Source organism: Triticum aestivum, chromosome 2B, assembly GCF_018294505.1.
Source record: "Triticum aestivum cultivar Chinese Spring chromosome 2B, IWGSC CS RefSeq v2.1, whole genome shotgun sequence".
NCBI classification, from domain to species: Eukaryota; Viridiplantae; Streptophyta; class Magnoliopsida; order Poales; family Poaceae; genus Triticum; species Triticum aestivum.
In genome coordinates, this window is record NC_057798.1 from 786,616,667 (window position 1) to 786,633,942 (window position 17,276).

A 17,276-nucleotide genomic window follows, 5' to 3' on the forward strand; every position below is an offset into this window, starting at 1 on the left:
CATGCATGTCAGCTAGCTAGTCCATCAATCATTGGGTGTCTTGCGCTTAACTCTGACGCTAACACGCGCATGCAACTTGATCGCATCAACAAGAAGCTGTAGCTACTAATATAACCAGCAGTGCTAGTTCTAGAATGTACAGACATAATCAGTATATATAGGTGCGTGCATGTGATCTGTGTCAACAGCCAAGTGAATAGAGCGCACGTTCGATGGATATACGATCCCTCTCGGACTGGATTCCTCCCCCTCCAGTGGCGATTAACCTCATGGTTAGCTTGCTAGCTGTAACGGTCTACCAATCTAGGTTGGAATCTAATCCCAGGCCATCTCGTGAAGGATCGACAGGTGTTAATTAACTAAAGCGATTATGTTAAGCCAAGACCCAAGAGGCAGGTGAGCCCTAGAACGTGTAGCCCCCGTATTCTAATGTTGCCTCCGTTCCATGTAGCTGGTGGGCATGGATTACAATTAAGTAAGGAGAAGCTACGGATCAACTAGCCACTAGCCACTAGTAGGAGGATCAAAGTAGATAGAGTAGGAGTCGTACTCCTAATAGCACTTGTTAAGTGTGCTGCCAGCTGGGCTAATCCTTTTGTTAATCCCCTCTGACGAGATCCATGAGCCCCATTGGCGCCGAGGAAGCGCATGATCGTCCATCCATGAGGCAGAGAAAGCGTCCCAGCTGCCTGCCTGCCTGCCTTTGACTCGAATCTCATCTGCAATCTCTGCTAGAAGAAGGAAGAAAGAAAGAAAAGCTAGTAGCACCGATGGGTCGACGGATGGCAACGTGCCCCCGACGCGCGCGCTCAATTATTGTGGTGCATGCACGCACGCATCTGTACGTCCATGGAGATCAATGGAATCAACGTGCACGTAGGAGTGGAGTATGTGATCATGTGGTTGTTTAGTTCCTTGTCACATTATTGTGTGTTGTGAGACGACAGGTGTTGCAAAATGCTTAAGGCGTTGGACGGGAGATCGTATGTGGCATGACGGCCGGCAGCAACCTGGATAGTTCCTCCGTTTCCGTGCTAGTAACATGCATGCATGGCCTTGGCCTGGCGGATCCACGATCATATACAAATGCCACGCAACGTTCCCTCAAAAAAAGTAATGTGTACAGATGCAACGGATCAACTTTCTCCAGAAAAACACGGTGGATCAAGCTATAGCTATTAGCTAGGAGCCCTCCGAGGACACGGACGTGCTGGTGGCGACCCAAAGTGTTGGGTGGATCGCAGAGTAATCTCCCTCCGGGGACAAGGCAAGCAAAGCAATGTCCAGCTAGCTAGCGAGCGATGGAGGCCCATCTGCAGCTGCGTGCGTGCCTGCTTTTGGCAACGCGTGAACTGCCCTCCACGTAATGCCTTCCACACCCATCGATCCGCGTCCCGATCGATCGCCGTCGTGCCGGCATGCACGGCGCCAGACACGCACGCCGCGAACGATGCGTTGCCTAATCCACACGGTTAGCCAGCGGGCCGCTTGAACCGTCTCCAAACCCTCCACCAGCACGATGCACTGCATCTAAAAAAGAAAGAAAAAGAAACACGATGCACTGGACTAAGAAAGGAGCTTCGAATATCCAGTGAACGTCAGGTTTGTAGGCATAGGGATTGTTTGTTTGCGTGGTGCGATTTTGCCTGCATTGCATGTGATGAGCCTGACTGTTGTAAAATAGTCCAAAAATCAGCATGTGCATATAATTTGGTTGGCCGCAGTGGCGGAGCTATGTACAAGCAGGGGGGTGCAGTGGCCCCTCAACTTTGGACCAAACTGTGAACAATTTTTTTGGAGGAGGGCTTAGATGAGATTTTTTCTAGCATTTTATACCCTCAAACACCCATGTTTTAGCCTTGGGCCCCCCAGCAGTTTTTACCTAGCTCCGCCACTGGTTGGCCACATCTAGGTTGGCTACGTGAGGCCAACTCCAGCGTACGACCCCAAACGGACGTCCGGTTTGGCCGGATTTCGTCCCTTTGGGGCGGCAATGGATTCGCCCATGTCCGCTACTGTCCGTTAGGTTTTCGGTGCACCCAACGCGCGGCCGGACCCCAAATCATGTCCAGGGTGGACGTGATTAAAAAACAGAAAAACTAAAATGTAAATAAACACAAATACAAAAACATAAATTAACCATCACGGCCACAAAACGGCCCAGTTCCACGGTTCAGGTTGTCATAATTAACATAAAAAACAAAAAAAAGCCGCCCGCGCGCTCCTGCCGTGCCCGTCGATGCCGTGGTCGTCGCCGTCTTTAGTGGCCGCCATTGTCGTCGTCGTCGCTGACAAGGTCGACGTAATCCGGCAGCGTCCAGAGGTGGGACGGTGGCGCGTGGTACACGGTGGAGGGCTGGAAGGCCGGAGGTGCCTGCACCACCTCCTCCCATCGCGAGGCCTCCGCCTCCGGTGACCGCGACGGTGTGGGGCACCAATTCACGCCCCCCCACGGCGTCGGCCATCTCCGGAGCCGTGCACAACCAGCTCCAGTGCTGGCCCACCAGGCCTAGGTGGAACGTGGCCACCGGCTCCTCCTCCATCACCTCCTCCGCCTTCACCATCTTCAGCTCGGGGATGGCGACGTCGCCGGCCGCAGAGAGGGCCATCATCTCCTCGAGGCCCTCCCATTGGCGCTCATCGTGCGTGAGCATCGAGTCCTCCATGACACGCTGCATGAGCCGGGCCTCCTCCTCCGCTGTCATGCGAGGTGGTGGTGGTGGAGACGGAGACGGTGAAGGCAAAGGCGTGGGCGTGAGGCCGCGCACCCGTGTACGCCCACACACCTGGGGAGCACGCGCTACGCACTCTCGACGTGGCCGCGGCGGCTCCGACGAGCTGCCGACGAAGAATGACGCGCGCCGCACGTCGTGCTCGTCCTGGAGCCACGTGTTCCAGAGCCGGGAGTCGGGGCGTACCTGTCGTCGTAGTATAGGTCGTCCAACAGGAGGTGGCGGCGGCGCTCGATCTCCTCGCGGCGCGCACGGCCGCTCATCGGGACCGGCGGGATCGGGACCCGGTCGGCGGAGAGGTGCCAGTTATTGCTTGCCTCCTCCTCCTCATCCGCTGCTTGTTCTCTTTTGTTGTTTCTTTTGCTCTTCTTCTTCTTTAGATCCTTGTCTTATCTTTGTTTTTCCACATTCCTTGTGTCCACTTCATCCTTTGTTCTTCTAGGTTTCGTTGTCAAATGCCTCTACACCATGGCCGGAGCTGACAACATCGTCAGGTGTCACATCTTCATCCTCTGGCACCAGTTCATCACAACCCCCCCCCCCCATTTGCAGAATCCAGTTATGCAGAGCACAACAAACAAGAACAAGCTTGACCTGGGGAGGGGAAAGTGTGGAATGGCTTCTGATCCAGGATCTTAAACCTATTATTCAGAGCACCAAATGCCCTCTCGATCATAACTCTAAGGATGGAGTGTTTGAGATTAGACAACTCCTGTGGAGTCCTAGGATAGTTCCTACCAGCGAACTCGTTCAAATGGTACCTGATTTTCCTAAAGGGTGGAAGAACACCTAGACGACATGCATATCCAATATCTACTAGGTAGAACTTGCCATCGAGGATAATGATGCCATTAGGATGACTCATGCTGTCACTTAGAATGTTAGCATAATATGTTAATCCTTCCCAGCCAGCCAACACATATGTGGACTTTAGATCGAAGTCAACATCAACAAGCACATTCTGGCTTATGTAGTGCTTTCTACCACTGTATGCTGCAGATTATGACCTCAATACTCTAGCCGTGACGTGAGTACCGTCTATTGCCTCGTTGCAGTCATGAAATGGCCTTACAAGATGGTGTTATGGCTATAGATGAACAATACAAGCATATCACACTAGTAGAAAAGGGGGCATTAGTCCTGGTTGGTAAGGCCCTTTAGTCCCGGTTTTTGAACCGGGACTAAAGGGTCGTTACTAATGCCCCCCCCTTTAGTCTCGGTTCAAACTGGAACCGGGACTAAAGGTCGCGGCCACGTGGAGCTCCACCTTTAGTCCCGGTTGGTGTCCTGGTTTTTGAACCGGGACTAAAGGGTCGTTACTAATGCCTCCCCCATTTAGTCTCGGTTCAAACTGGAACCGGGACTAAAGGTCGCGGCCACGTGGAGCTCCACCTTTAGTCCCGGTTGGTAACACCAACCGGGACTAAAGGAAATTTTATGATTTTTTTTGAATTTTTTTGAATTTTTTTTATTTTCAAATTTCTGAATTATTTTAACCTCTAATCTCTAATCACCACCCCACATCACTGCTCAATTTATCCTCTAATCTCTAATCACCCCTCATCATTCCTAATCACCTAACTTCCCGAACGGTCACCCATCCTTCCACTCCCCCAGCCTGAGCACGCTTAACTTCCGGGTTCTATTCTCCCTCGTTTCCAAGTCTGCACTTGTTGTTTTCCTGACAATAGTAAGATGTCAATCCTATTAACCCTCAGGAATTTTGCGTGAGCATGAAGTGACACATTTCACTGTTTGAGTTTGAAACTATTGTTTTAAAAAACAATAATTATTTAGTAACACTAATATTTCTTGAATAATTAGTTTGACCATTGTTTGACCACAGTTTGACCACAGTTTGACCAGATTTGACCAAAATTCAAAATAACTGAAATAATTATTTAGTAACACTAATATTCTAGAATAATTAGTTTGACCATTGTTTGACCACAATTTGAATTTTTTTCGATTTTTTCCACTCTAGATCTTAAAAGCCTCATAACTTTTTTTCCGTTAGGTTTTTGAGGATTTTGAAAATGTTTAACGGGGTTCCCCCGATTAAATTTGGATGTAACTTTTCGAGTAGATGATTTTTCATATAAAAAACTTTTTCATCCGAGTCAGTATGCAAAAGTTATGCCCATTTTTACAAATTCTCGAGAGATTTTGCAAATAAAGTCGAAATTCACATTTGCAAAATTTCCCAACAACTAGACCACATATCACATGGGAAACTTATTTTTTTTTATTTTTTTGACATTTTCATCATTTTCTTTTATTTTTTTTAAAACTGAAAAGGCGATCCACGGGGGGGGGGGGGGGGTAGAGTTTGAAAATGGGACCTTTAGTACCGGTTCGTGCCATGAACCGGTACTAATGCCTCAAACCCCATTAGTACCGGTTGGTGGCACGAACCGGGACTAAAGGTCTAACCCTTTAGTCCCAGTTGGTGCCACGAACCGGGACTAATGGGCATCGCACCCTTTAGTCCCGGTTCGTGGCACCAACCGGGACTAAAAGGTCCAGACGAACCGGGACAAATGGCCCACGTGGCCCCTGGGCGCACGAACCGGGACTAATGCCCCCATTAGTCCCGGTTCTAGACTGAACCGGAACTAATGGGCTAACTCGGGGTGGACCAAAGCCCTCTTTTCTACTAGTGTCAAGGTATGAACCACATACTATCAGTGCTCACCTTGAAGTATGGATACCATCTTGGGCTAGTGTGAATCTTCCTAGGAGTCCGGTTAGTTGATGACTTGATCATCTCTCTTCTGAGTTCCCCAACAACATACAACACTTTCTTGAAGTATTTGGAAATGGTCTCCATTGATCTCCTGAACGTGTTGTTCGTAACCATGTATCTTTGGTTATGACCAACAATATGGAGGAACATGACTACTTGCTCTTCCATATTGATGTTGATGTATCTTGTAGCTGCCCCTGCTCCTAAAGGTCTACACAAGCCTGTCGAAAGGTGCTCTTTTCACTCGAAGCATTCACAGAGCCTTTGTGTCCTTGCAGTTGTAGATGTAGTTCAAATTTCCCGGATTAATATTGGACTATAACGAATGACATGCTTATCACTATGACGAACAACTCTCTTGTGGATCAACATGAGCCATGCCTGAATCACAGCTATCAGTGTTGCTGCCTGAACTACAAGCATCATCTGTGCGTCCATAACCTAGTCGACATCAAGGGTGTGATAACCCACAAGTATAGAGGATCGCAACAATTTTTTAGGACAGAGTATTCAACCCAAATTTATTGATTCAACACAAGGGAAGCCAAAGAATATTTGCATGTACTACTATTACTCCACAGATCGGCCGCTATCCAGCATGCATCTAGTGTATTAAGTTCATGGAAAACCTGAGTAATGCAATAAGAACGATGACATGATGTAGAAAAGATCTATTTATGTAGAAATAGACCCCATCTTGTTATCCTTAATAGCAATGATACATACGTGTCAGTTCCCCTTCTGTCACTGGGATCAAGCAGCGTAAGATCGAACTCATCACAAAGCACCTCTTCCCATTGCAAGATAAATAGATCAAGTTGGCCAAATAAAACCCAAATATCGGAGAAGAAATACGAGGCTATAAGCAATCATGCATATGGGAGATCAAAGAAGACTCAAATAACTTTCATCGATAAAAACATAGAGCTGATCATAAACTCAAAGTTCATCGGATCCCAACAAACACACCGCAAAAAGAGTTACATCATATGGATCTCCAAGAGACCATTGTATTGAGATTTAAACGAGAGAGAGAAAGCCATTTAGCTACTAATTACAGACCCGTAGGTCTACAATGAACCACTCACGCATCATTGGAGAGACACCAATGAGGATGATGAACCCCTCTGTGGTGGTGTCTAGATTGGATCTGGTGTTTTTGGAACTTGCGGCGGCTGGAATTGATTTTCGTCGACCCCCTAGGGTTTCAGGAATATTGGGGTATTTATAGAGCAAAGAGGCGGTGCGGGAGGCCACCGAGGTGGGCACAACCCACCTGGGCGCGCCTGGGCCCCCAAGCGCGCCCTGGTGGGTTGTGCTCCCCTCGGAGCACCCCTCTGGTACTTCTTTGGCCCAATAGGTGTCTGCTGGTCCAAAAAAATCCACAAAAACGCGATGAGACTTCTCCTATTTTTATCTTTGGGAATATGAATTTATAGTATCGAGATTAGGGTCAGCAGAGCCTCCGTATCATAAAATGCGATAATTCTTTTTCTCTGATTTTTTCTGGATGAATAGGTACTTATGGAGTTGGAGTTAGGGTTGCCAAAGCTGCCAAGGGCCCACAAGCCTTCCAGGCGCGCTGGGGGGGGGGGGGCTTGTGGCGCCCATGTGACCCGCCCTCTGGTAATTCTCTTCGCTAGTATTTTTAAAAATTCTGAAAAATATTCTCCGTAAAGTTTCCACCCAATCAGAGAACTCTTATTTCTGCATGAAAATAACACCATGCCAATTCTGCTGAAAACAACATCAGCCTGGGTTAGTTCCATTCAAAACATGCAAATTAGAGTCCAAAACAGGAACAAAAGTGTTTGGAAAAGTAGATACGTTTGGGACGTATCAACTCCCCCAAGTTTAACTCATTGCTTATCCTCAAGCAGTTCAGCTGGCAAACTGGAAGTGATAAAGAAAAAAAATTACAAACCCCTTTTGTTCTTATTATTGTATATATGTTTAACTAATGCTCATGTTTTCAGCAAGTATTATGAACTAACCATATGAATGATAACATTTAAGTCACAATTACCCATGTCAATATCATAACCAACTAGCGAGCGATAATAAGATATCTCGGATGCCAACAATTTGTCAAAACAATCATGATATAATATGATAACATGGTATCGCGCTAACCTTTTTTGAGACCGCAAAATATAAATGCAAAGCACCTCTGAAGTTTAAGCAGCGACTAAATAGTGTAAGTAATGGTAGAGGAGATCCAGTTAAGTCGCACCCAAATATTAACTATACTCAATGCATAAAAATGACAATAGTGCTCTCCAACCGATGCTCGAATGAGAAGGTGATGACTCAACAATAAAAGTAAAATAACATAAAGTAAATAGATAGGCCCTTCGCAGAGGAAACATTGATTTGCAGAGGTGCCAGAGCTCGAAGCTTAAAATAAAGATGAATATAATTTTGAGAGATATGTCTTTCCTGTCAACGTCACGACCGAGAATTTTCAATATCTTCCATCGAATTTTCAAATCTTAGGTGATAGGCATACTCTTCAATTGAAATTTTGATACAACTCCAACATCATACCCTCATATTAGTTTAGCACCATCGTTAGGGTCCATCCACTTCAACACATTTCTCACTTTTTCAACAATGTCCTCTTAAATAGGCTTGTATCAAATACCATGGTGGCTTCGTCAACATTCTGGGCATTGTTACTCAAGAATGCCATCTTGTCCAAATAATGAACATTAATGAGTCTGTCCGTCTAGTAAAATATGAATAAACTTAAGGCATCAATAACATGGCTAATGTATTGCATCGGGAGCTATACTTGGATAATGCATTATGTCCACATCACATCACTAGTAATGTATTCATTTAATTTTGCCATTAATTAACACATACACTAACCTAAGTTTAGCCTAACATATACACTAACCCTAACCATAATCTTTCTACATGCCAAGTAATATCCCTACTACAAACCATGCATATGCCATTGCTACCACACTTCATCAAAGGATTCAAAGAAATCGAATACACTAGCATTTGGAGAAAAAACATGAACTAGGGTTCCACATTAATGTAAAAAATGGTACCAAAATAACAACATTTACTAATTTTGATTACCTCAAACAATAAGGAGAGGGAAAGATCCACCGAAAAGAAGCACCTTTTGGAGTGGATTTGAGGGGGCTTGAGGTGGGGTAGAGAGTTGGGTTGGGGGAGGGGGGGGGGCAGTAGTAGTTCTTCCAGCTTGGACTGGGTTTGGGGAGAGTGAGTGGAGTGGGCCCCACCGACTCTCCCGTGGGGCTTAACCCTCTCCAAGCGAAAACAACACGGATTGTGGCGTTGCGTGTGTGTGTGGGGGGGGGGGGGGGGGGGGTAGGGGAGGGGGAGGGGGTGCTAAACGCTAGGGATCCTGGTGTTTCTCCCTTTGGCACGTCGGGCGGTCAACCGGCCGGTGAGGGTGGGGCAGGGGATACACCATGGTCCGTAGTGTCTCCCGTGCAACCAAAACGCGGCAGATCTTTTTCCGGGTAGTTTCTTTAACACATTATAACGCAGTGTCCACATACACATATAATACACTCATCTCTACGAGTACCTCCGAGATGCCGAGTCGGCGGATTGACGAAGTCACAACACATCGTAGTTGATGGAAACGTCTCCTCGTATCGAACGAACATCGCCGAAACGGGGTCAAATCGTGCTAATCTCGGCGTCCTAAACAATTTTGAAAACCAGTGCAACCACAAACATGTTTCAAGCTTGTATTCATAATGAAAGCAAAGCTCTGTCTTGTAGCAAACGGAGTGTACCCCTTGCATTTTGAACGGTGAAAAATGTTAGTGCCATGCAGCTGATTGTGATGTTTGTTTGGGCCGGTCATGGTGAGGCACAGGAGGAGATCTGGGTTATGGATATGCCGCCGCGCCGCACCGCACCGGCTCCCGGATACCAGGGAAACCAGGAGGAGGTTTTTTTTGCAACATAAAAGAGTTTTATTGCTTACTTAAGCAGGCAAACAGTCACGATACAACATGTTCATTAGGAAAACAGGAGTGTAATTAAGCCATAAACATCTTCTTCTAATACTTGTCGCCTGCTTCGCACATAAATGAGCCGCTTCATTAGCTTCTCTACGTATGAATTTCAGCCTAAAACTCTCAAATTGATCAGAAAGCTTCCTGATCTCTTGAAGAATGGCAGCTATCTCCGAACGATCGAAGGTATCTGACTCCCACAACTTAACAATAGCTTGAGGGAAACCAGGAGGAGGTTGGGCTGTTGCTGTTGGTGTCTCGTCGTGTTGGTGGCCACCCCCGCACCGGCAGCCTCCCTCCCCAACAAAACACCGCACACCCCTGCGACAAACCAACGCCGCACTGCTCCCCCTCCCCCTCCTCCTCGTTCCCGCTGCCGGCCTCCCACTCCCATCCAGCTGGACGACGACGCGCGCCGCACCACCACCGCTGACAGCACCACCACGGGCACGGCGCGGAGGAGTGGAGGGCCACAGCCTCCCTCCCGCGGTATAAAGCCCCGCGCTTTCACCCGGGGCGCCGCCGACCGCTGCCTGCCGCCGCCGAGCACGGCCTCGAGGAGGGAGGGAGGGAAAGGCGGCTCTGGTGCGGGCGTCGGGGCAATGCCGGAGGCGGCGGCGCTGGATCCGGCGGTGAGGAATGGGGACGAGGGGCACGAGGAGGATGAGGAGTTCCACGAGTCGCTGGATCGGATCCTCTCCTCCTCCTGCTCCTCCACCTCCGCCTCCGACGACGACGCCGACCTGCTCCTGCACCGCCGCCGGCGCCACGGGAACCAGCACCAGCACCACCACCCGCAGTCGCCGCAGCAGGACCCCGCGTACGACGTCTGGATCTCCGAGCCCACCTCCGTCTCGGAGCGCCGCCGGGTGCTGCTCAACCGCCTCGGCCTCTCCGCGTCCGGCTCCCTCCAGCCGCCCGCCTCCCCCGGCCGCCGCTCCGTCTCCGTCCCCTCCCCTCTCTCGCCGCCGCCCCGCTCCCGCTCTCCCTCCCCGCCGCCGCCCGCATCGCCTCCACCGGAGGAGGCGGCGGGGCCCGCGGAGGAGGACGGCCTTCCCAGATCCGTCGGGCACGGGAAGCCGCCGCTGGCCCGGAACGCGAGCATTGGCGGCGGCGAGCAGTGCCGGATCCGGAACCTGGACGACGGCACGGAGTTCGAGCTCGGGGAGGTGCACGAGGAGGTGGTCCGCGAGGTCGGCACCGGCCGCCAGCTCACCCTCGAGGAGTTCGAGCTCTGCCTCGGCCGCTCCCCGATCGTCCACGAGCTCATGCGCCGCGCCACCACCGCAGGCGGCGCCTCCTCCTCCGCCTCCGACCTCCCCGCGTCGTCCAAGCCCCGCCGAAAGTCCGGCGGGTGGCTGCGCGGCATCAGGCACCTGGCCGGCACCGTCGCCTACGGAGGGCGCCGCGGCAGCACCGAGGTCAGGGACAGGGAGAAGGAGAAGAAGGAGAGGGAGGCACGCCGCCTCAGCTCCGCCACCGACGACAGCCTCGACGGCAGCAGCACGCGCAGTGCGGGCAGGGTCAAGGTGCGGCAGTACGGGAAGACGTGCAAGGAGCTCACCGGCATGTTCATGACACAGGAGTTGGCCGCGCACTCCGGCTCTGTGTGGTGCATCAACTTCAGCCTCGATGGACGGTACCTTGCGAGCGCCGGCGAGGACCGTGTCATCCATGTCTGGGAGGTCTCCGAGGGTGAGAGAAAGGGGGAGCTGCTCGGGGAAGGCGCGGTTTCAAAGGAGAGCGGCGGCGGAGGCAGCCCGTTTGTGGCAGTTGCTGGAAATGGGTCGCCGGAGGTGGCAATGCTGCCGCTCAGCAGTGCAGACAAGGGCTTTGTGGAGAAGAAGAGGAGGCCGAGGGTGCAGAGCAGTCGCAAGTCCGTCGGTTCTGATCATCTAGTTGTGCCCGAGTGCGTGTTTGGGCTCAGAGATAAGCCATTTTGCTCGCTCCTGGGGCACGCTGCTGATGTTCTTGATCTATCATGGTCCAAATCACAGGTACATACTCTGTCTGATATTTAATTGAAAAAATAGCTAACTGCTTAGTCTTACTTTTTCGGCACTTCAGTTAGACATTCCAAAAATTTAGAATCAACAGTTGCACTGCAATCTTCTTCAGAACAAAACAGAATGGTAATTTTTAGTTTTTATGGTGTCTAATACGGCTGTAAGAACCGTGATCATCAGAATTACTAAAAATAAACCATGCACTGTATGGAAAGCCACTTTCAACTTTTCACCTGGCCACACTAACTAGTTGGCAATAGGCCTCAGCATGCAACAATACACTGCATCCTGCCAATTGAACCAAAGGTCTGACTCTTGTGTGCTTCTGTATTTGCACTGCTGTAAGATTCACTTCTTCTGTATTGGTGGTGAATCTGTTACAACATGCAATTTGATTTATCCATTGTGTCAATTTTAATGCTCTGTAAACTGGTGAATAGCACTATCAGTTTATCCTCAGACTGCAGATCTAAACATAGTTCTAATAGTTTACACGTGATCAAACCATGGTTATGACCTGAAAACTGGATATCATTTTAATGATTGGTAAACTGGTAAAGAACACTAATAGTTGCATATGGTTGAAATTGGTCTGTTTATATTCGGTGCGTGAATGTTTGACCTAAAGAAAAATGCTTACCATCTATATATGGCTTCCATATCCCAAATGACAAGTACATCATATGGTTGTAGTACATGACCTGGCAAGAAAGACAGTAGGCAGTCATAAACAATAGCCTTCCTGTCGGACTATGCACACTTCCAACTTCTATCACTTGGCTGCACTAACTGGGCAATAGGCCTCACTGCCTCAGCATGCAACGTTGCACTACATCCTGCCGACTGAATCAAAGGCTTGTTTCTTGTGTGCTTCAGTTCCACTGCTGTAAGATTCACTTCTTTTGTATGAGTAGTGAATCTGTTGCAATTTGATTTGTTCATTGTTTTGTCATTTTCATGCTCTGTAAACTGGTAAATAATGCTATTAGTTGATCCTCAGCCTGCAGATATAAAGATAGTTCACATAGTTGTTTCTGCATGATTAACTATGGTTAGAACCTGAATATTGGTAAACTAGTAAAGAACACTTATAGTTGCATTTGGTTGAAAATGATCTGTACATATTCCGTGTGTAAATGTCTGTCCTTGAGAAAATTCTTACCATTGTATATGGTTTACAAATCCCAAATGACCTGTACAGTATACTGTAGTCATGATCTGACAAGCAAGACAGTAGGCATAGTCATAAACGATAGCCCTCCTGTCTTACTATTTCTCGGATACGCACGAGTGTGCGTATCATTCATTAAAGAGGGGTGGGAAGACTCCCAAGATCCACATCGTACAAGCATATTTACATCGGGGGCGTTACGCCGCCCGCCACCGTAGAACCAGGCTAACTATATCTACCCGCCCTGCGACCTCCACAGCAAAACCTCGTCGTCCCCTCTGAATAAGCCCGCCTTCCTGTCTTACCATTCACTTCTCTCCTTCCCACGCAAAATAATTGGCCTTCTTTGCATCTGATGATGTCAACTATAATTGTATCGGCACCCTACTTGTTCACAAAAACTACAGCCCCGGTCGTGTTCAAATGCACGAGCAGCAAATCGACTTTCTATGGTATTTCTTAATTGAATAGCCAACTGCTTAATCTTACTTTTTTGTCACTCTGTTAGACATTCTGAAAATTTAGAATCAACAATTACACTGCAACCTTCTTCAGAACATAACTGAATGGTAAAAAAAATTGATGGTGTATGGTACGGCTGTAAGGACCATGATTATCAGAATGACTAAATCTAAACTATGCACTATATGGAATGCCACTTTCAACTTTTCACCTGGCTACACTAACTGGTGGGTGATAGGCCTCAGCATGCAACAACACACTGCATCCTGCCGAAGTGCCGATTTAACCAAAGACTTGGCTGTTGTGTGCTTCAGTTTTTGCACTGCTGTAAGATTCACTTCTTCTGTATTGGCGGTGAATCTGTTACAGCATTAAATTTGATTTATCCATTGTCACATTATTTTAATGCTCTGTAAACTGGTGAATAATACTATTAATTAATCCTTAGACTGCAGATCTAAAGATAGTTCAAATAGTTGTTTATGCGTGATTAACTATGGTTATGACCTGAAAACCGGGTATCATTTTCATAATCAATAGACTGGTAAAGAACACTAATGGTTGCATATGGTTGAAATTGGTGTGCTTATATTCGGTGCGTAAATGTCTGTCCTAAAGACAAATGCTTACCATTTATATATAGCTTACATATCCCAAAGGATGTGTACAGCATATGATTGTAGTTCATGATCTGGCAAGCAAGACAGTAGGCAGTCATAAACAATAGCCTTCCTGTCGTACTATACACTTCTCCCTACCATGCAAAATAATTGATCTTCTTTGCATTGAATAATATCAAACATAACATAGTGGGACCCTACATGTTTGCAAAATAATACCAACAAATGCATCAGTAGCAAATTGACCTTCGGTGTCCAGGGAGGTTTCTTTGGCATTCATGCGTGCTATACTTTTGCATTTTTGCACACTGTCTTCTTTTGAATTCTCCCAGAAGCCATTTTGCATTTCCGTCAGCAGGGATGCCTTTTTGGTTCCCGGGAGCATATGAACAGTAAAACCATAAAAATATATTTTAAAAATTCAAAAAAATCTTAATTTCTTTTGACAACATACATGTTCATATCTTCTATCTGCGTGCAAAGTTTGGTCAAGAAATGGCATAAGCTGTGATCTGGGCCCAAGGAAAAAATGTGTTCTAAAAGGCCTTTTCCAAAGCAGTATATTTGTATTTGTATTGGTACAGGCCACAAATTTGTATTTTCTGTTTTTACCATAATATTTTGCAGACAACCAAAAGCACACAAGCAAAAACACATGCCTACTTTTCCCTGATTCATTTGACATTTGCAAAATTGTTTATTACGCTGGGACCGTTTTGCATTTCCATCAGCTGTAGTTATAAAGTCACTTAGGTTTGATATGTTCACCATATGCATATTTATCTTGTCTTTGCTTCATATTTGGCTTTCAATCGTGCAGCCTAGTTGAATATAACCCATGGTGTGTTCAGATGTGTTCACCATTCCAATATAACCCATTGTGTTATTAACAGCTAAAAACCTTTTATGTGAACAATTTCTTGAATACATTTTTTTCCCAAACTAAAGTAGTTGAGTCTGTTAAACATACCCCAGTGTAGACTTGACTTTTGTGGGGCCCCAGCTTAAAATGAACAGTATTATGTAAAGGCACTAACCAGTTGTTTGTCTCTCATGCAGTACTTGCTTTCGTCCTCAATGGACAAAACTGTTAGGCTATGGGACATCACATCCAGTACTTGTTTGAAGACATTCTCACACACAGACTATGGTCAGTCTAGTTGCAGGATCATTTCTACATAACACCTTTTGGCCATTAACTATATATGCTTGGTGGAACCACACAATTGACTTCCTTCTGCGCACCCATTTTGTTGCAGTGACTTGCATCCAATTCAATCCGGTAGACGATAACTTCTTCATTAGTGGGTCACTGGATGAGAAAGTTCGTATTTGGAATGTCCATGATCGGAAGATTGAAGATTGGAATGATCTACATGAGATGGTTACCGCTGCATGTTATTCCCCCGATGGACAGGTATAGTTATTTTCATGATGGTAGTGAACATGTGTAGTGACCAACTGACCATGAACCTAGATGAGCTTATGCTCTGTTACTTTTGAAGGTTGCAATGGTGGGATCTCACAAGGGAAGCTGCCATTTATTTGATACAACTGGTATGCCACTCTAATCGTAGTTAAAAGCATCTGTTTATCTTTTGTTACAGTTAAGTAACAGTATCCTGATATAAAAAAGTAATCAGATGAAGTAACCTTACCTAGTGTTCTATTTCATCGATGACTGCAGAAAAGAAGCTTCAGTACAACAGCCAAATAGACCTAAGAATCAGGAAAAAGAAGTCAGGCCAGAAGAAGATTACTGGCTTCCAGGTACATAATTGCGCAGTGCATGCATTTTAGGGAACTAAATACTTTGTTTTGAAACACACATGCTTAGCATTTTTAAAATTTGGACTCTAAAATTCACAATGCTAATGTGATGCCAGCAATACCACCTAAGTATCTGTGTTTCATGCAACAGTTTGCTCCAGGAAGCTCCTTGGAAGTCCTGATTACTTCTGCAGATTCAAGAATCCGCGTTGTTAATGGCGATGAGCTTGTTCACAAATTTAAAGGTAACATCTCATTCTCCTCCCGTTGTAAATTGTCTATGATATGTTTGCTGATGAAAATAAAGTTCTGTTCTGCACGAAGCTAGAGCACATGAGAAATGTCATTCTGTGTAATGTGATTTGTCCTGTCCTGATTCACTTGGATGGAATAAGATTCATTTACTTGATGTTTGATATTTTCACCAGGGTTCCGCAATACTAGCAGCCAAATATCAGCTTCTGTGGCTCCAAATGGGAAATACGTAGTCTGTGCCAGTGAGGACTCTCATGTGTACGTCTGGAGACATGACAACAGTTCCCATCCGAGCAGAAGCAGGAGTGCAGTTGATGTAACCAACTCGTATGAACATTTCCACTGCCGTGATGTAACTGTGGCAATCACATGGCCCGGTGCTGAAGCCCGTGGATCGCTCGGGTGTCGTAGCAGCAGGCACAGCGATTCGGATGGTGCAGTGAACTCTGTTCCTGAAACTCCTATACAAAACAAGGAGCATGGATCGAGTGGAACTGCTCACAGTCAGAGATACATCGAGAGCCCAGTTTGCGAAGGTGGCGCGAGCACAAGCACCAGCAATCATCCGGTCGAAGCAGCGTCCCCATCCTTGCCCGACGACCAATTACCGTCTGCCAAGAGCAGTCCTGGTCACAGCTCATCGGATCTTTGCATCGGAGCTATGGATGTCCAGCGCCGGTCCGCGTGGGGTCTGGTGATCGTCACGGCGGGACAGGGAGGAGAAATCAGAGTGTTTCAGAATTTTGGTTTCCCGGTTCAAGTGTAAATTAAGCATGAGAGAGGGGACTTGTTGGTTTTGTTACTGTATAGATATCTCTAGTTCTTGAGCAGTTCACCTAGGATTTGAACTAGCTGAAAGTTTTTCTCCGTTTTGATGCCTTGAGAGCTCCCTCCGAAAACCACACTATACTTTGATACAAGCTTGTGTAGTTGTGTGGTTGACGGCCAATGCATTTATTTGTTCATATCTTGGTTGTTTCCTCCTAGTTTTTCCTGCCAACACGGAGCAAGATCGTTAACCATTGTACAGCTTTATCTTTATCTAGTGTGGCTGTGGGAATTGGAACAATCTTAATTTTATTGTAAATATAATATATACCATAATTTTAGTGTGTGCCTGAGATCGAACTACGGCGGGAAAACGTAATTAGTGTGTGGAAGCTAAATACCACAGATCGGGCACCTACCTTTGCTTACTTAAGAGCATCTCCAACAAGCGTTTACTGTGCCGGAATCGCGAGTTATAGCGCGCGAGAGCCGGTCCAGCGGACGCGCTAAACTGCAGTGAAATATGGAAGAATCATGAAAGTGCCCCTATCTCTATTATTAGTGCCACTTGGGTTCAACAGTGAAATATGGAAGAATCATGAAAGTGCCCCTATCTCTATTATTAGTGCCACTTGGGTTCAACGTGTCAACTGACTTAAGTGCGTCCGCCTACCTTTGACAATCTCGGATTGTCGACCACTTTTGTTGTGTAGTTCAAAGTGCCCCTTCTTCCGGA

At 46.9% G+C, this 17,276-nt stretch overlaps 1 protein-coding gene across 1 annotated transcript; it reads left to right on the forward strand.

Annotated features, from left to right (window-relative positions):
• Positions 1 to 9,729: 9,729 nt before the first annotated feature.
• Positions 9,730 to 16,893, forward strand: LOC123047412 (WD repeat-containing protein 44). Its single transcript, XM_044470960.1, has 7 exons — positions 9,730 to 11,485; positions 14,807 to 14,897; positions 15,007 to 15,164; positions 15,253 to 15,304; positions 15,435 to 15,517; positions 15,669 to 15,762; positions 15,946 to 16,893. Exons 1-7 carry the CDS (start codon positions 10,091 to 10,093, stop codon positions 16,536 to 16,538), a joined length of 2,466 nt encoding a protein of 821 aa, XP_044326895.1. The 5' UTR covers positions 9,730 to 10,090; the 3' UTR covers positions 16,539 to 16,893.
• The last annotated feature ends 383 nt before the right edge of the window (positions 16,894 to 17,276 follow it).